The 20,273-nt window shown below is 43.8% G+C and overlaps 1 protein-coding gene across 1 annotated transcript; it reads left to right on the top strand.

The window, feature by feature from the left end:
* Positions 1-924: 924 nt before the first annotated feature.
* Positions 925-19,640, top strand: LOC307232734 (AP2-associated protein kinase 1-like; the record flags this gene model as incomplete). The annotated part of the gene is made up of 20 exons (XM_080003871.1): positions 925-1,072; positions 5,359-5,477; positions 6,311-6,419; positions 7,966-8,108; positions 8,236-8,357; positions 8,477-8,558; positions 8,688-8,820; positions 8,945-9,048; positions 9,519-9,598; positions 9,692-9,855; positions 10,499-10,695; positions 11,859-12,046; positions 13,718-13,911; positions 13,991-14,059; positions 14,319-14,414; positions 16,939-17,043; positions 17,224-17,325; positions 18,322-18,498; positions 18,815-18,904; positions 19,546-19,640. The coding sequence occupies 20 exons, from the start codon at positions 925-927 to the stop codon at positions 19,638-19,640; spliced, it is 2,517 nt and encodes an 838-aa protein (XP_079859997.1).
* Between the last annotated feature and the right edge of the window lie 633 nt (positions 19,641-20,273).

Genomic DNA, 20,273 nt, shown 5'->3' on the forward strand with positions numbered 1-20,273 from the left:
AAATCTGAAATAATTACTATGATTTAAAGTCAAGAGGAAAATCAATATTTTATGTTTTTTCTATCAATTTCATTTCTATTTCACATGCTGTTTCATTTCATTTTTGCAAATATAATAAATAAAAATATATAGAAACGAAGAAAGTTGAACGCCATTTCAGCAATGTAATTATATATGTTTTAAACATTTTGCATTAAAAACAGAGCAAAATAAAGACATTTAAATACACATTGAATGGACGTCGTGAATCCTCCGGAAATCTCTGAAGCAGTGGACGCGGCTGTCCAGTCATTAGCCTCAGCCCGCAGGTCGCAGCGGGCGGACCTGGACGTTATTGACCGGTTTAACTCGTTAAGGAACCGGCGGAGCGGTTAGCTTCACTCCCGAAACCCTGGAACCAGGCGGCGGTCGTGGAGGAAGAGATGTGCGACAAGCCGCACGGAGCACCGAGGGACTGTGATGCTGGACGTATACAATTCACTGACAGCTGTCAGCGCACGGTGCTAGACGGCTCGCTAGCTGGCTAGTTCAAGGCTAAGCAGTGTGATTTCTGGCTAGTTAGCTAAGCTAAGCTAAGGTAGCTGGTCGGACCGTCCGCCCAGTGGTACTTCCGCATGGACATTGTCTGTTTTCTATCAAATATGAACACCTCTTGGACCGGCTCCATCGTCTCTCGCTAAACCATGAGTTAGAGAGAATTTCCACCGCGGCGTCTGGGTCTATTTAAAGCTCAGGCTTAGCTTCGCGTCTAACTGGAAACTGGCTACAGCTAACCGCGTTCATTCAATTATTTAAGACGCTAGCGCAGCCGTCCCGCTGACCAAAACAACCGGGACCGTCAACGAATCGATCGCTGTTGTTCTCAGACCCACCAAGTGGATATTGTGTAGACATTAGATTAACACAGAGGGAGGGGGGGGCAACATGAAGAAATTTTTCGATTCTCGCCGGGAACTAGTGGGTTCCGGGCCTGGTTCTGGTCCCAGTGCGGGCGGCAGCGGGGGCTGCTTCATCGGACGGGGCTTCACTATCGGCCGGTACCAGGTGACCGTGGAGGAGATCATTGCAGAAGGTGAAACCCTTTAACACACGCGTTGTTTCGTAATAAATGGATAATCAAGCGTCTCCAACCGGCACACATGTGGCTGTGGAAACCTCTAGAGAGAGGGGGTCTTTCTTGCTGTGCAAACCTCTAGAGAGAGGGGGTCTTTCTTTCGGTTAAGGATGAACTCTAACCCTAACCTAAGGTGTGAACCCTAACGCCCTGGCCTAGACAGATGGAACCCAGGTTTTACTGCTTCAAAGTGTTGGGAGATGCGGTTGTAGTCATGGGTGTAGTTGCCGAAAGTGGTGCCGACCGGAGACACTTCCACCGCTGTCCACAGGTCCGCCGTGATTCCTGATAATCGGTTTATTTTGTTGATTGGTATTTCATTACAAAGCCCCCGTGGACCTTCACACCAGAAGGGCCTGTAGATGGATAGATACACACGTTACATTAAATGATTAAATACCAGAGCTGGTTAATCCCAGGGTGTGGAAGGGTGTGTCACACTGTAGTCACACTGTATTGACACATCAAACATTTTACCGGATTCTTAACACGTTTTTCAACTTGTAAAACCATGATAACTCTAAACGCCAGATTAGCATTTGATCTATAATCATATGAGGATTAATGCAGGGGAAGAATCAATACTCTGCTCATATGATGGAATAGTTGACTGTGGGGCATTCAAATGGCTTTAGTGTTTTGTCTTCAGACACCAAAATTACACCTACTCTGGATACCAAAATCCCAGAACCTTTTCCCTTTTACTTCAAAATACTTTCTTGAACTTAATCCTCCACACAGAATATGTGCCATGCTCAGTCAGTCAGAGCGCCCTTTGCTAAATAATGGATGTTCCAAGAGTGATTAATTTATCAGGAGGATGGATGGCCACCATCTGTTTTGTCATGACGCGCGGGGTATCAAACCTCCCGCACTCCTTGTCATATGTACACTACACAAATGAGAAGTTAACTTAATTTAATTCAAGCCTGCGTTCAGTTGTTGCTGTGAATTACACATTGTCTTGGAGGTAACAGAGCAAGTTGGTTAGTCACAACAATAACTGCAACATTTCAAGCTTTCCTCCAAAACTGTACAACTTCCAGGAAATTATGGCTGAAAGGCTTTTCCGTGGATTGATGTTTTCTTGACCAGATTATCAAACATCAGCTTGTGGTGTTAACTCATGACATCTATTCATTAAGTTTTGTCTGAAGCAGAGGGTATTTGCAGCCACATACTGAGCTGTAATGCCGTTTGTGGATGGTGAATGATGGCTGTTTTCCCAATGTGCTGGATGCGACTTGTTTATTTCTGTATTGAGGATGCCCAACAACTCAATGTAGTAACATTATGTTCCGTTAGTATCAGATTACATTTTTGGAGCATTTTTTACAAGTTTGAGCACAGTCTAGGACCCAACATACTGTGCATCCCTACTATGTAGCCTACATGATCCTGGAACACAGATTTAATTAGTCCACCATAGGTGATAAGGTAAAGGTAAATGTTTTTCACTTCGAATGCACACATTTATGACTGCCGGCAGGCCTCTTTTAGATCATATGGAGTTGGTCTTGTCACAGTTAGTCTTTAGTTTTCAGTAACAAAAGCTGTTTTGCCCCTCTATCCATTAGATGAGGTTTTTAGCTGTGTAGGATTACAGGTGGTAACATAAGCCGTCTCTGGAGCTGTAACAGTGGCATTGTAATTTACAATGGCTCCGCAGTTGCCACTGCTAAACTTTCCAATGCAGGGTGCTAGTGAGCTGTTTATTACATCTTTGTAAGTAGTATCCACTCTTCCATGTTGTCCAGTTTCTATAAGGTGAAATGGATGAGCTCGCCTTAGGGCCTCTCACATGTTCGCTAGATTTGGTCTGATTCAAGAGGAAGTTGTTACCTTTCTGCATTTTTCAAGTCCAGTTAGTGTTCACACGGTTCTGTGTTAAGCAAACTAAAATTTGTGAACAAATGACAATGTCATCTTTTGGACAAAATATTTCAGAGGGAAAATCACTTTCTGTGACAATCACATTTCACAGACAACAATTGAGCAACAGCAGCGTATTGCCATTGCGATCCTAGCTTTCATTATTATGATTTGGTATTCCAGCCAAATAAGAGTGGAAACATAGTATGAGCACATCTCGAGTGTGTGACAAATGGAGGCTTATTGCCTGACACAATTCCGAGGAGACGTACAAGAGGGTTTCAAAGAACAAGCTGGCCGTAATGAATGCCTACGATATGTTCTCTGTGTACTTATTACACGGAAGACGAGTGAAGGACAAGTCAGCGCAGGGCCCACATAGCTTTACACTTTTTTTGTATGTAGTAATGTAAAAAAACTGCACATTTTATTTATTCATATGTTTGTTTATTCACTTTTCTATTTGTTTAGTTGTTGATTGATTTATTTCATCAGTGAAATCTGAGTTATTGACATGAATTTGTCACTTATAAGATCAGGCCAAGGGAGAACAATTACTCAAATGTTTGTTGTTACAAAGTTATAATATTATATATATAATATTTATAATATTTTTTTATATATATTTTGCAAGTGATTTCAATGGTTCGATTAAAACCGACTAAACGGGGTAGGTGTGAAAGCGCCCTAAATCTTTTAGCACCAGATCAGATGATGACAGTCAAGATTCAAGACAGTCATTATTTCCTGTTATATTTCATTTGTCTAGACTGAGTCTTTTAATCAACGTAAATGCTAACAATATAGCGGTTATGTTGTTATTTATATATGGGATACAATTTGCACAACTATTACATAAGATTTGTTTTGATGACAATTTGTGACCTTATATTACGGCATTAGCTACGCTTCTCATTCCAATGCCTGGAGGAGTAATCTGATGTGCATGCACTCTGGTTGGGCTGCATTCACTGGAGTGGCTTTATCCTGATAGCCAGTTACCTCAAAGGGAATATCTATTTGTAGATCTACTTACTGCTCTTAGGTGCTTCAGCATGGTGAGGGTATTGACCACTTGCTGGAGGATGCTTAAGAAGGTTACTAATCCTTTATTTTCTCAGACACAACTTGGGATAGACAGTGCGGGACAGATGAAGGGTCGGAAGTTAATCTGCTTTGAAGGAACTATTCACTCTGCACTCACGCTGCATTCAGATTCAGGATGCGAGTGTCACTTTTGTCACTTTGGTTTTGTCTCAAAGGATCCAACCTTGTCAAGCGTATGGTTCCATTGGTCCATAACACTTAGATTACTGCAGCAAACATCAGTCTTGGTCTTGTACTGTGTCTGTTTTATGAAGCATATTGTTATGGCTTGTTGACATTGGCAATTAGCTCCAACAACCAAAAACATGAGAAGATAAATAAAGTAAATTAAGTTCGGACCTTGATCTTATTCATAATGAATGTAGTATTAGTGTTAGGTGTACATTACTATTAAGGCCAGGACCATTCAAATAGGCTGTTATATAAAGCATGATGTTGCCTCCCATCGTCCTATTGTGCTTCATTCATTTCTTTCATTGCACAGCTCACACTTGAGTACCTCCAGGCAGTCCAAGTCACGTGGAGCCGCCCTTGGCTTAGTGATGTTGGCGAGGTAATTCAGCACAGTCAGGGCAATAAGGATTGAAGAGAGCCACACAACCAACACCTGGGAACAGGGATCACACAATGGTGTGCATTTAAACTAGAACAGGAGCTGGCAACATAGAGACTGATTTATTATACTGCTGGTCTGGTAGTCTGTGTAGTATGGAATATGCCAGTCTTATCAACTACATCTTCCAAACAACTGGTAAATCTGTATAGGGGAAGAAATGGGTATCTCAGATGGGTATCTGAGGGTATACAGAATAATAGAAAATAAGAATGCAAAATACAAAAAGAGTCGGTGTCTCTTTTTGTATCATGTGTTCGTTTCTCCATAAATTTCATAATTTCCTTAGAACTGCTGACTCACATAGTGCTATTTAAAGCTTGTCTTTTCATGGCACCAACTGGCCTTTGACTCATCACTTTAACAGTCCTCACCAGAGATCGAGCTAATGTTTGGCTGTGTATGAACTGATGCTCATGTGTTTAAACACTTTCTATCTTATATATTATTACTATGCACTGTATACCTTGTGTAACATTCTTCTGCTGCTGTAACACCTGAATTTCCACGGGGATCATTTAAGTATTATCGTATCTTCAAACATGCAGTGACACACCATGACACAATTCAGTATAGATTCCATCTCTGACCTCCCTTTATTTCTCTTTTTTTGTCATATCAAACCAATGGTTGTTTGCTTCTTCCTTTGCAGGAGGGTTTGCCATCGTTTTCTTGGTGCGTAGTCACCAAGGGATGAGATGTGCTCTTAAGAGGATGTATGTCAACAATGAACATGACCTGCAAATCTGCAAACTGGAGATCCAGATCATGGTGAGTGGCACAATCCAGACATGTTGCCCAAGTTGTAGCTCTGTGAAGTAAAATCTGCCGATCCGCAAGACTAATTGCGAACAAACTCCCCCATTCAGACATGCACTTGATGTTGCCATTAATTTTCAATATAAGAAATGATTGGTATTGAGGGGAGTTGACATGAAGAAAAGAGTTGAGAAAATGTAATCTCCTGAATGACATCACGAAGCAATCTTTCTTTCAAAAAACAATCAGACTTATGACTTTTTATCCACTTACTGAAGCAGTTCTGGAGTTCAATATGTGGAAGAAAACTCATATTATAAGAATAAAAATGACTATGCAGACTATCAAGACATAAATGTCTTCTCCAAGCATTTGGCTCTTGGGGCTTGAAATTGGTTAAAATAAATGCTGAAAAATAAATACGCTTCAGCCAAATGTAGTGGCAATATTAGCCAAAAAAAAGTATAAAAGCACTGCAACGGTTGGTAGTCAGTAATTCATTCACTGTGCAGTGAGGCATGCTCAAATTGTTGAGCTGGTACTTTTGCAACTAAGCTCACTCACCTCTCCATTTCCTGACTTGAGGCCTTACTGTAGGGGAACCTCAGAAGTTCCTGGAGCCACACCCTGGGGGGCATGACTATTACAGGGCAGTTGTCATTATTACTTCCAGTCCTTTGGCAAAGGCCTACCAGCCCCCCACAGAGAAACAGGCTAAACTATAACACACAGGGATGTATTTAGTCAAGTAGTCAGCTACAAGTTAAGAACACTTAAGAATCCCACAATGACACAGTATCTGCTATTGTCTGTTCTGATAAGCCTTTGTGCGTATGTTTACACAGAAGGACCTGGTGGGCCACAGAAACATAGTGGGCTTCCTGGACTCCAGCATAACTGCAGTAGGGGGAGGAGAGGTGTGGGAAGTCTTCATCTTAATGGACTTCTGTCGAGGTAATTCTGCCCATTTCTGTTGCTATCAATCTCATTATCCTCAACTTCCTTTAGGGTCTTCTATTAGATACCCAGCAGACAACCAGTCTCATCCTCCAAACCCTGGATTCAGTGGTAAAGTGAGAGGACATATACATTTGATAACTTGGCAGTGTTGGCTTGCCATTAAAAATTTCAGACATCTATTAAGAACTCATAAGGTATGTGCTAGTGGCTGCTGTTCTAAAATCCCTCAATGTGAACAGGTAATGGTTTTTCAGAATTTATTTGAACTAGTGTATGCCCGTTCAAAATGTGAGACTTTCTAAAACATTTAATGGCACAGTTTAACAAAATGTCAATGATTCCGTCCTGTGGAAGATGAAACTGCTAGTTAAAGTCATACCAGGGAAAGACAATCTGAAAACCCGCCGATTTTCTGTTCGCTGTTTATTGAAAGTTTATTAATAGTACACGTGACGCGTGTCTTAATTGCACCAAATTTCGACACTGCACATTGCTGGGTCCCCAGCAATACACCTGCCAAGCGTGAAGTAGATCGGATTAACAGCTGTCTAGATAATCGAAGGACATACATACAGACAGACAGGAAGACAGAGATTGATGCCTTTATAGTCGAATTTGATTAGATGAGTTAAATGGTAAATGGGGTTCATCTATATAGCGCTTTTCTAGTCATACGACTCAAAGCGGTTTGCACTGCATACCCCACATTCACCCATTCACACACACATTCATACATCGATAGCGGCAGCTGTCCGAGGTGCACACCAGGGTCTTGCTCAAAGACACTTCAGCACGCTACCAGGAGGAGTTTGCAGTGTGTCGAATTTACAGAACGGACTTGGCGGAAATCGAATATTCATAAGTATGTTTTAATTAGTGTATAATCCCATGTAAATAAGAATCGTTGCGTTGGGATTACCTTAGAATGATCTGTTTTTATCTACATAGGGTGCAGGTACGCTTCACGGGTGCCGCCTTGTTGTACCGCCATGTTTCTTCTACAGTAGCCCAGAACGGACAAACCAAACTGTGACAGTTTTGCCTACCACACACTACCCAGGTGGCATTTTCAGGGACCTCTAGCACAGAGACACAGACGATGGGGTTTAGGAGCCACAGCTTATTATAGAGAGTGGGCTAGGTGCAATAAGCCCAGGAGCAGATGGACATATGTCATGACAAGGGCTCCTATCCTGAGTGTGTGGGGATGGGGGTTGCAGCCACCCTGATACTGGGCCCTAATTACCTAGACCCAGGACAGGCTCTCTAGAGAGGGCCTTCCACGTTTTTCGCGAGTTTCATGGCCACCATCTCTTCCACGCAAGCCGCCATGTTGCACCGCCATGGGGAGGGGTATTCAGCTGGTTGCGATCTGCAACCTCACTGCTAGATGCCACCACATTCTAAACACTGCACCTTTAAGGAAATTATAAGGCTGTGAATGATGAAGAACACTAATCTTAATAGCCCCTAACTTGTCGTAACCTTTGTCCGTGGTGGCAGCTGACCTATGTGGACTTGTCCATTGCATGTTGGGCAGGTGGACAGGTGGTGAACCTAATGAACCAGAGACTTCAGACGGGTTTCTCCGAAGCAGAGGTGCTGCAGATCTTCTGCGACACGTGCGAGGCGTTGGCACGTCTCCACCAGTGCAAGACTCCCATTATCCATCGGGATCTCAAGGCATGTAACCCAAACTTTGCACCAAATGCTGCAAAAGTCCAATATGATATATAATTCCATCCATTGCTGTACAACTGTAGTTCCTGAAGTCCTAAAATTATTTTATCTGCACTTCCTCCTCTTGTAGGTGGAGAACATTCTCCTGCACGACCGGGGACACTATGTGCTCTGCGACTTTGGCAGCGCCACCAATCGATTCCAGAACCCTCAGTCTGAGGGAGTGCCGGTGGTGGAGGAGGAAATCAAGAAGTGAGTGTTTCTGAAGAGGCTGCGCCTCAAGAGCAAGGGTCTCCCATTCTTTTTACTACCTAAAATGTAGTGACTAATTTGAAGGAAAGCCCAGATTAGAACTTGTCTTGTTTTGCCAGGTACACCACTCTATCGTACCGTGCTCCAGAGATGGTCAATCTCTACGGAGGCAAGGTTATCACGACTAAAGCAGACATCTGGGTAAGATAGGTCATCATTACAGCTGCTATAGCAGCTGTGCCATACGATGACCAGTGATGACAGAAATATTTTACAATTAGTAAGTACTTGGTTTTGTGGATTTAAGATTAGATTTCTGTGTCTGTGCAGGCGATGGGCTGCCTGCTTTATAAGTTGTGCTACTTCACGCTGCCCTTTGGGGAAAGTCAAGTTGCTATATGTGACGGCAGCTTCACCATCCCCGACAACTCCCGCTACTCACAAGACATGCACTGCCTCATAAGTGAGTAACCTGGATCTTCTGCCCCAGCAACATGCTCGCTAGTATACCTGTGTGCTTTGTTCTGCCTGATTGAGAGTTTCAGTGTATGCTTCTAATTGGCCCCATATGTGTATTGTTTTCTTAGGATACATGCTGGAACCAGACGCCGACCAGAGACCGGACATTTACCAAGTATCACACTTTGCTTTCAAGTTGGGAGGACGAGACTGTCCAGTCCAAAATGTGCACGTATGTACCAGCATTCGGGCAATGCAATTGCGAGGAATGTATACGTGAATTACTGGTTTGTTTACCAATTACTATGTTCACCAGGGGACCTAAAGCAGCCTTGCATAAAAAGCACCTTTTACTTTAATTGCATCTCATTTTATGCAAAGAAAATAATACTCTAGAAACAAAATGAATAGGCATAGGAGCTAAGCTTTTAGGTGTTTGCCAGTTGGCTGCTATTCATCCCTCAGGCCCCTTTGTGATGTATTGACATTGCAAACGTCAGCACCCAGCCTTCTGATTCAGCACATTTCCAACCTCTTCCACAAAGCAGCATTAAAATGAGGGTGCATCCATGGAATACTTAGATGAGTTAATACATCAATGTTGTTACAGTTCCACATTATCATACTAACCCACTTGTGTACCAGTTCAAAGAACCTCATTCAATCAGGCATTCTTTCATAAGTCTCTTTCCACTGTTTTAGAATTCACAAATTCCTGCAAAACTCCCAGAGCCTATTCGAGCCAGCGAAGCTGTGGCCAAAAAGAGTCAAACCAAAGCCAGGTAATGAAAGCTCTTTGCCTCTCGTCCTTCTGCATAACATCTCCTGAGTGTAACTCTCTTAAGTTGTACTCTGCACTTGTTTACCTCCATCAGACTCACAGATCCGATCCCCACCATGGAAACCTCCATCGCACCACGGCAGCGCCCCAAGGCGGGTCAGGCCCAACCCCAGCCCATATCGGGCATTCTGCCCATCCAGCCTGCGCTTACCCCACGCAAAAGACCCAATGTTGCAGTGGGAGGGCCGCAGGCCATGGGTACGATCCCCTGTTTACCACCATTTTATAGGGCTGATTCATTTAGCGCCTTACTAAGCAGTGACAGGAGCCTGACTGTGTGATGTCAGTTGCCAGGAGCGATAGCTGCTTCCTGCTGCCTCATCCAGAGAACAACATACTTACAGGACCAGACATCCTTTATTGAGCTTGGCATATTGAACGGCTCAAGCAACCGGCGGGCCACAAGGCCTTGTAATCCCAGTGGTTCTATTAGGCTGCATTTAAAAAGGCTATTAATTGCCTTTCATAGACATTTGATTCCAGCAGTCACCTAGGGTCATCTTATCAGTGGCCTATTGCTATTAATTAACGTAGTAGCTCTTGGGCTCCTACCTTAGTCTCTGGATACTGAGTGACTTGCTGCAGACATGAAGAATAAGAGAAATGTCAAGTGATATTTTGTCCAAATGACCCAGCTCTACTTCTGGCACAGTTGTGCCTGGATAGTGAAAGAGAGAGATATACTCTGTGTGTGTGTGTGTGTGTGTGTGTGTGTGTGTGTGTGTGTGTGTGTGTGTGTGTGTGTGTGTGTGTGTGTGTGTGTGTGTGTGTGTGTGTGTGTGATTTTTAATGTAATATGCTCTTTCTGTCTTACAATGCAGTTCTATTCCTTCCCTTGTAGCTGTTGGGATCAGCGTCCCGCCGCCAGCTACTGCGGTCCAAGCCACCCCGCAGGCTGCTACCGCCCAGACCACCCCCCAGCCAGCCCAGAGTGCCAGCCTACTGCCCCAGGCCACACCTCAGCAGCACCAGCAGCTTTTCATGCAGCAGCAACAGGCCCATGGCTTTCTAACCCCCCAACAACAGGCCAACCAGCAGGTGGGTTTGGTGGAAGCTGTTCTGTAATAGAAATAATGAAACTGCTTTGCCACCACACTTGTGTTTGTGCATATCCGTATGCATCTTTTTGTCTACAAACTCCAGAGCTCATACATTTTGGAAGGCTGCCTTAAAAGGTTATGGTGGATTTTGATCTATTTTGTAGACATTACTCACAAGTGTTGTAATGGAATGGAATAAGTGGTAGAAAATAACCCCATTATGGAAATTCTGTACAAAAATAAGAAGCACATCGTGACATAATAGAGCTAGAAATGGCAATCGGCCTGTGTGGTGTTGGGGAGTCATTGGCTTTGTGGTGTTCCTGTGCAGAGCTTCCAACAGCAGCACCACCTCTATCACAAACTGCAGCAGACAGCCAGTCTGGCATCTGACCCTCAGCTGTCCAAAGCTAAGCCCGTTCCTCCAGTTGTTACCGTGCAACTGCAGTATCAGCAGCAGCTGCCAGCCAGCCCTGCAGTGGTCTTTGCCTCCACCCCTGAAACTGCAGCTCCCCATCTCACTCCAATCCCAGAGTCTGCAGCTGTTGGCCTTGCGGCTGACCCAGAGGCCATGGTAACCGCCCCCTGTTCAGTGGGTCTGGGTTTACCTACCTGCTCCTTTCTTATGGTTCTCATCCAGATTTCCATCCATCCAGATTTCTATTTGCTCTTCCTTTTCTCAGGAATAATGTTTCATAAATCTTTCCCGCAACTCCAAGTAATTGCTTTTGTGAGAATTTACTGTCATGGAATAGAAGGACAGAAAATCTATCTGCTTCAGCACTGCTTAATAAATCATTCAATCAATCTATCAATCAAAATTAATATAATTAATTTTTATTTGAGGAAAGAAAAATGGTTTATTGGTCTACTAACTCTTAAATGATCATATCTCTCCGTCCGTTAAACCTCCTTATACATGGTTTTGTTCTGGCCTTACTCATTTCAGATTCTGTTTTTGTTAACCAGAGGTTTTGGGGGACTTTCATCTTTGGAAACCTACTGAACCATGCACTTTGTGATTAATGACTATTTATTTTCCTAAGATATTTGGGATCTTGTTCTGCAATGAACATGATCACAATCACTTTCTGGCAGCGATATCCATTGTTGTACATATATTGATCCGTTTTCTCATGTTTCCTATGCCTTCTCCCAAAGTCTGGTGGATGTGCAATCCAGAAAGTTGGCTCGCTGACACCCCCTTCGTCTCCAAAGATGGCCCCCAAGGGTGGCCACAGGCGTATCCTCAGCGACATCACCCACAGTGCTGTGTTTGGGGTACCTGTGAGCAAGTCCACCCAGCTACTCCAAGCGGCTGCTGCAGAGGCCAGTCTCAACAAGTCCAAGTAAGCCGAATTGACTCCTCTTGGGGATCTGAGAGATCAACTGTCCATTCATGGAAGCAAGTGAGCCCAGCAAGGCAATAGTCAGTCCATTCATATGACAGAGGACCCCAAAGGCGAATAAAAGGCTCCTTTTTATAGCCCAGAGGGTCCAGCACAGGAATAACGGCTCCATTCAGCCCACAAATATCCATGGACTTTTCGCTGACTCTTATTTGCATACATCAGGAGGCCCTGGGTTCTGTGGATACTTGCACAGATGACATCTCTGATCATGTCCTTTGGTTGCTCAAATATGCTATGGCGATATTGACAAAATCATATATCCCAGTATTTTATATTGTGTACCTGGGTATGAATAATTTGACTATATTTTGGGGATGACTATTGATGCTTCCATAAAATATTTACACACAAGAAATATTTCAGAAACAATAATTTGTAATGTGGATATTATAACTGAACAGGCACAGCTAGAACAGTCCATGAAGTTCAGGTTCAGAACATTGCTTTTTTTTAACTGTAATGTAGCCTAGAAGAAAATCTTTAACTTCCTGCGATATTAGGATTACATAAATTCCTCGACGATGTCTAGCCTCACTTCACAATATCGATTGGGAAGGGATTGATAGAGCATAGTTTCGCAATATTTTTCCCCAGAATTTTGCATCGATACTCTGAGAGCAAGAATAGATTATAATTATTAATATTTTTTAACATTTAGATATGTGAGATATAGGCCATGTCCACACTAATGCGGATACATTTAAAAATGCAGTTTTCCTATAAAACATTTCCAATCCACACTAGTGTTTTAAAAAAAGTTGGCTGTCCACACTGAAACTCTAAAAATGCTTACAATACACATACGCAGGAAACCTCCCAGCAGTTACAGAACATGTTTACTTTGTTTACAAGCTCAAAGAAGCAGTGTAATCATAATGCAGATAACATCTTAAGTCATTTAAGGTTCTCATGTCCAAATCACAATACAGGTACTCCTCACTTAACGACCTACCTGTTTAATGACCATTCGGATTTATGACCAGCTCTCCGACCACTCAGTATTGTACGCTGCGTACAATACAGTGGCGTGCCCACTGCGTGCGTGGTGTGTGCTGCATGCGCGGCGTCTCAGCGACATGTCTCGTTCCCGCAGTCTGTCAGTATTCACTACACTAGCGTTCACGATTGCCACGCCCCCTTACCGTGAAATAATGTGTGTCCTCGCTTATCGACCAATTCGCTTAACAACCTGGTCCTAGGAACGGAACCCGGTCATTAAGTGAGGAGTACCTGTACAATACATACACAATACTGTATGTACGATTTCTAAAGTTGGAGAGGCTTTTGAGAGAGACATGGTGAACTAATTTAATAACTTGTAAACATGTAATTAAAGCGAACAGTACTGATCACATGTAAACAAACTGGTCGTCGACCATCGCTCATAGGTTCCTCCCAAATGCGCAAGTTGACGTCAGGACATCAGTGTTTCAAGCTTTGTGTGGACGGAAGACAAACAGAGAAAAAAAATTGTTCATATGAGAAATGAATTAATAATATATTGCAGTATTGCATCGCAATACTGGCAATTCCCACCCCCATAATATCGATATTGCATGTCTGGTATTGCCAAAGTCTGGTATCAAACCCACTTTTATGTTCCTACAGATCTGCCAGTACTACTCCCTCCGGCTCCCCGTGCTCTTCCCAGCAGAGTGTGTATCAGCCCAGTGAGGCCGGTGCCCCCACTGCTCCTCCAGGAAACACCGCTCAGCCCTCCTGGAACCCCTTTGGGGATGACAACTTCTCCAAGCTCACAGCAGAGGAGCTGCTGAACAAGGACTTTGCAAAGCTGGCTGACCGTAAGACCGCTACTTCTGAGACAAGCCACACGAGCTGATGAATGTGTGCTTTTAGTGACCTCACTTTGTTTGTGTACAGCAGCTAAAGCAGGAGAGACGGCCACAGGCTCCACTGAAGATCTCATTCCAGGTCTTCAAGCTTTCCCAGGTGTTTGTTTTACCTCTTTTACTCCCTGGGTGGGTTTGTAGTTGGGTTTGGCTGGGTTCTGCTTTTTGCAGCTTCACAATTTATTTATATCAATAATTCAATAATCATCAATAATTCAGTTTGATCTTTGATCTCCTTGGAGTTGTTATAAAGCCTCGCTTTTGCCACTGTCCCAGTCCGGCCTTTTTCTCTGCTCTCACTGTTCCTCCTTTCATTGCTACTGCTCTTTTTTTCTCTTTCTGTTCTGTCCGATGTTAAGCTGAAAGGTCGGCTGACATTCTGGGTTTGGATGCAGGGTCGGCAATGTTGAGCCTGTCGGACCCTTTTAACGCCCTCTCCCTCTCTGACACCCCAGGTAATTGTTTCAGTGTTTCCCACAGGCCTGAAATATACTTGTAGTGGTAGCCGGCAGGGAGGCGGGGCACGAACACAAATTACAGTTTTAAGAGTTCCCGTGGAACACATCATCACTTCCGACACAAATTACAGTTTTAAGAGTTCTCGTGGAACGCATCATCACTTCCGACACAAATCACAGTTTTCCTAGTTCCCATGGAACACAGCATCACTTCCTGCTGCCCCTCGACCTGATACAAACTTGGAGTGTTTTTTAATCCACCTAAACCAGAGAGCGCGAGCAGCCGCCTTTACCAACGATGACTTGTAAAATATCCACCGTGTCTGCGTCTTCTAACATACAGGTACAGGAGGGGTGGAGCGAGGGGAGATTGTCCACTAGTTAACAAATTCTGGATGGGGTTGTTCTCCCGGACAAATTAAAAAAAAAATTTTAAAAAATGCTAAAATGGGTCGTCAAGTATTTTGGAGGCTGTCAATATACCTGGGTGGCCTGCCCAAGTCTATATGTGGGTATCACTGTTTCGTTTAAGGTCCACATCTCTTCTCTGAGATCTCTAAGATGTCACTTTGTTTATTTTGTGAGATAGATATATTGGAAATTGCTGTTTCCTAAAGCTAGGGTTTTTTGCACAATGTCTTATCTTGTTGATATTGGCAGTCTCACAGCACTTCCTTGTCAGTCCTCATGAAAAGAGGCCGAGCTGCAGCTAGATTGCATCACACTTCCAGATCTGTGTTCTTGCTGTTGCCTGGTAACATCAAGGACAAAACCTTCTTTGTTAATTGGATTGCTGTACTGTCGACATGCCTGTTTAGCAACACTAAGAGAAGTATTGGGAAAGGTTCAGCGTCACATCCTTCGCTCATGTTCTCACTCTTTATTAATTAAGTAATTAAATTCAGAACGACATCTCTCTGCTCTCACCAGTTATGCCGTTAGTCTGTTAGAGACTATGAGCTTTTGAGGTCGTCGCCCAACATTGTTGCAGTCACAGTCAGTCTGTTGCATCCACTGTGTCGTTACTCAATGGTGAGGATAAAATGTTGAGGCTGTTACATAATTGGGGTGTGGTTAATCTGCTCCGCCCCCCCTAAACCGTCTGCGTCGCTCACTCAGTATCTCAGTCAAACACACCACATGCAAACAAAAGCAATGAGAGCAGACGCGGACAAAGCAGCGTACAGTTTCCATTTTTTGTAACAGAATAAAGGAAAATTGGAATGTCGTGCCTTGGGATTTGTAAATGGTTGTGATCAGGACTGACCTTTCTCCTGCAGTAAATGGGGCAAAACATCCCATCTGCTGTGCCATAGTCTGAGCCTACACATCTACTGTCTTCCCCCCCCTCCCCCCATAGGTGTTCACCTGTAAGTATAGCTAACAGGAGTGGCTGCCTTGCTGTCACATGCATGGACTTGGTTCTCACTTAACCCTACTGATAATAAGGAGCCCCATAATAAGGCTTTTGGCTCCTATAATAGTCTTCTTGCCCTTCTGTGACGATTTTGTCACGTGAGTGTAATGCTGAGGTAATGTCCTTGGGTTGTCTGTCAGCGCTGATCCGAAAAATTTAGTTATAAGGGTTTGCATTGCGTGGTAAAGAAACTGCAAATGTGCTGTCATTTTTTTTCATCCTCTCTGTTCTCCTGTGGAAAATGGAAATATTTATTCCTGTCCCATTGCAGCTTATTAGTATTATTACTTGTTAGTTCCGCTGGTTCAAGGCTGGCAGGGATTTGTCCATTCGGAAACCACAAGGTTTCAGTACACTAATTGGAGTTTTTGAGTGTGTTACTGCAGCAGGCACCAATTTATTATCCTTGCATGGTGTGAATTCATTTTTAGAGAAGAGTGGTTTTATTTATATTACTGGCAGCCTGTGAATGGACCAATTCAGAAATGGTGTGCATGGTTTAGTGTAGCCTCTGCTTTTAGTAAGAAATACACTTCTCGTATTTTATTCACATTTTTCTTCATGTTTTATTCATGTTTTTACCTCATTTTGCAGAAAAATTTGATTTTTAGATGAAAGTCCCTTTGAATCCAAACCACTCACACTAAAGTAGCAGCTCCCACTTTCGGAATTGACTCAGGAATTAATTAATCCAAAACAATCTGTAGTTGGTCAGCCAGACTTAGTTCAGAAATTAAAACTACTGTTTGACTATGTCGTATCCGCAAAAAATATTTTACCCAACAGATAAGGGTCAACAAAGGATTTCCATACTAAATATCCCTTTTTTAATGTTTACATTAATGTTTGACGTTTACATCAAGATATAATGCATGTGGAGTACCCAATATTGCAGTTTGATTGCTGCTGTTTAATATTATTGGATGTTACTAACACTTTAGTATTCTCGTTTATTGTAATGACATTGCTCACTAATATTTCCTCCTATTGCCTGAGTTCTTTTTTTTGTTTCTTTGCCGTCTGCCTGCTTCCTCAAGCTAAGACTCTCTGGTTTTCACATCTTTCTCTTGTCATCTCTCCATGGCCTCCTTCCATCTCTCACAGAGAAGCTGATTGAGGGACTGAAGTCCCCAGAGACTTCTCTGCTGCTCCCTGACCTCTTAGCTCTGGCTGACCCCTTCATCAGCTCTGTAGAGAGTTCCAGCAATGGTGCGCTTCTCCTCCTCCTCCTCCACTCCTGCAAGCATGCCTCCTCTCCACCCCTCTTCCTTCCTCTCCATATGAGTGATGACTGTTGTGTTCGTCGGTGGAGTCTGGAAGGCCTACATTTCTTTTGCTGTCTTTCGTTTTGATCATTTTATTTCATTGTTAACTGTTTGTGTGTTTTAGCAAAGACAGAGATGTGCGTGGACTCTCTAATTCCCGGTCTGGAGGCTCCCCAGAGTCAGCGGCATTCGGTTCAACCAGAGCTCATCTCTACCAGCATGTCAGGTCAGTGGTTTCCTGAGCAAGGATACAGGATCAATATTCTTCATTCCTCCATTTTCCATTGGTGGTCACCCATCGTCAGTGTTTGGTTTAGGGAACCTTTCAGAAAAATCTGCTTTACCTGTAGATAAGAGAGGTATAAATCACTCGACCTTAATCTACAGCTGCATACCAGAATAACCCGTTCTAGCTGGTTCATTGTGAGTGTCTAATTATGACGGCACCCAGTAGAATTAGAGGATAGTTGAATGCTTATTTGCAGCGGAGTGAAATCCGGGGTTATCAGTAAACCCTTTCCTGTGAGAGGAAACCCTTCATACTGTTGATCATCATTTCTGATTGTGCTCCAAACAAACAATCTGGATGCTACTGAAGTGCCGAACAACTTGACATTGCTGGTGGCTAAAGTGGGCTGAGCATGTAGGCGGGACTACTGCCGAGCAGCAGGGTGTGACTGCTGCTCGGCTATGAGTTTGCATTCTTTCATTATTTTTTTCCAAAAATCGCTGTGGGGTTCTGCTTCACTACACACATTTTCAGTCACCCTTTGAAATCTAAACTAGGGCAGTCAAAATCATGACATCTTAGTTTAACAGAAAAGAATAGTCTTCTTTTTTTGTTTGTTGTATGCCAGAATAATGGTGGCATGAAATAAAATGTGTAATAATGCAAGTCTATTTATTGGCATTGAACATTGGAACATAAAAATGTTGGTAGACAGTTAATTTGCCTCAACCCGTCTGATGGGAAAACTCAAGTAATTCACGTTCTATTTATTGGAATATTTCTAACATTCGTTTCAAAATTCCCCTTAAATTTGGATGGAACATGTGATTTGGAATCCAAAGATTTTGCAAAAATATTGAGACCAGACGATAATGTAATAATTGTGACATTCTAACTAGGACATGAGTACGTTTTATCTGAGTTTAAGGGGTTCTCTTCCGCTTCTTTAGCTGACACTCTTAACTTTCTTTCCTTCCTGTCATCCTCTGTCAGACCCTCTGGCGGGTGAGGACTCTCTGCTGGGCTGCGATCTGTTATCTCACCCCTCCACCCCCAGAGCCCCGTCTGTCTCTGCCCTCACCTCCTGCTCTGCCGCTCCTGGCTCCAGCTCTGGCTCCTGCCTGGACGAGCTGTCCTCTGTATCGCAACTCCCCAGTCAGACAGCTTCTGGTAAGACCTTCGGCCCACCGCTAGACTTAGGTTCTGGGTGTTTAAGCCAGTTCCAACACAGATCCATCCGAGTCCCGGGAGACCTGGAACTGACAAGACAACACTGGTGGTTTCGACCGAATCAGATGTGAATAAAGCCTTAACAACAAACCCTCAACCCAGAAGTTGCATCGAATGCATGGCTTTTAAACGCTGTAACTGCCGGGCATCTATTTTTTAACCCCTTACGTCCTCCTTTTATGTTTGCTTCTCTTTCTCTGGCTGCGCTAACCTTCTCCCCTCCGCCATTCCTTCACTTCCTCTTCCTTCACCGCAGACTCTGCTTTCCTCATATCGGGTGGGGAGAAGGGCACTGAGGACGAGTTTGACCCCATTCCCGTGCTCATCTCCAAAAATGTCAATCAAGGTAAGGCTTATGGAATCCAGAGCTGAGCCCCCCCCCCCCCGTCCAACCATGCAGTCTCCGGTAAAAAAAAATTATCTTGCGTGTACAGGAGTCGCTCATTCTGTCACTGCTGATGATGAGATGAAAGTTCTTGGCGTGCAGCGGCATCGAGGCTTTTCATTCCATCAAACTTCACATGGATGAGCTTTCTCCAACCACATGCCCACATTTAATACTGGTGCCGTAGTCAATTCTTTCTTTTTCTCTAGTTTTTCTCGCGGGTATATTCTGTTCTTTTTTTAAAAGCGGAATCGGATGGAAAACCAAACAAAAAAATGGTCGTCCTCCCCAAATTAGGATGAAAGAAGAGGCCGTTCTTACTCTCCCTATAATGATGCAGCTGTATTAAAATAACCCCAGCTTACTCTCTGCCTGTCTTTCTTTTCCTGCCCCTCTTCCATGCTCTTCCATGTACATCTCTGCTCTTGTCATTGTGCTCCACCCGTCCTCATCAACCCACCTCCTTTGTTTCACCATACGCTCTACGTTAATATTACTTATTCTTTTGCTTGTCTTTCACACTCTTACTCTCCCTTGGCCTTTCCCATATCCATTTCTCTCTGTCTTTCTCCATCTCTCTATCTCTCTCTGGCACATTTCAGGTGGTCACTCGCGCAGCAACAGTGGCAGTTCAGAGTCCAGCATCCCCAACATGGCCCGATCCCTTCTACTGGTGGATCAGCTCATCGACCTCTAAGGGAGGGGGAGGGGGGTCTGGGAAAGGTCAAAGGGGCGATGTGCAATCATAACGAAGGGGAAGAGGGGATAGAGATGAGGGAAGCAGAGGCACTTAGCACAGCACCTTACAGCTCAGATCGGTTCAGCGGAACCTTTCTACGTACGTGCCTCCTTTGCCTCAGCTCCATCTCTGGTTTCTAACATCCATACTGGCTGCTGACAGTCCCACGTTGGTAACATCTCTGCATCAACCCGGCACATTGTACGCTCTCTAGCCCCGGGCTTGCTCCATTGTCTTCTTCACGCTTTCCTCATACTGGCATTGACATCCCTCGCTGAGCACGCTGCCGTTGGGAGTCACCGCAGTTGTACACGCAGAAACGCATCGCTTTGTCCCGGCTACATTGTGTTCACCGCGTTCGTATACTTGTTGAAGGTTAAAGCTTTATTTAAACGAGCTGATACCTGGCAAGCTCGTTTTTTGTGCCAGGGGTCTGACTAAAGAGTGGAATGCAGTGAAACGCTTTGAGCCTCCTAAGTGGTTAAGATGCACTTTCCCATAGAAGCTTGGACCTTCTTTTTGTGTGGGATGGAAAACACCTGACCCAGCGAAGTCACACCTTGAGTGAACTATTAAGCTGCTTGCTCTGAC

The sequence above is a fragment of the Zeus faber genome (assembly GCF_960531495.2).
Source record: "Zeus faber genome assembly, chromosome: 7".
Classification (NCBI taxonomy): Eukaryota; Metazoa; Chordata; class Actinopteri; order Zeiformes; family Zeidae; genus Zeus; species Zeus faber.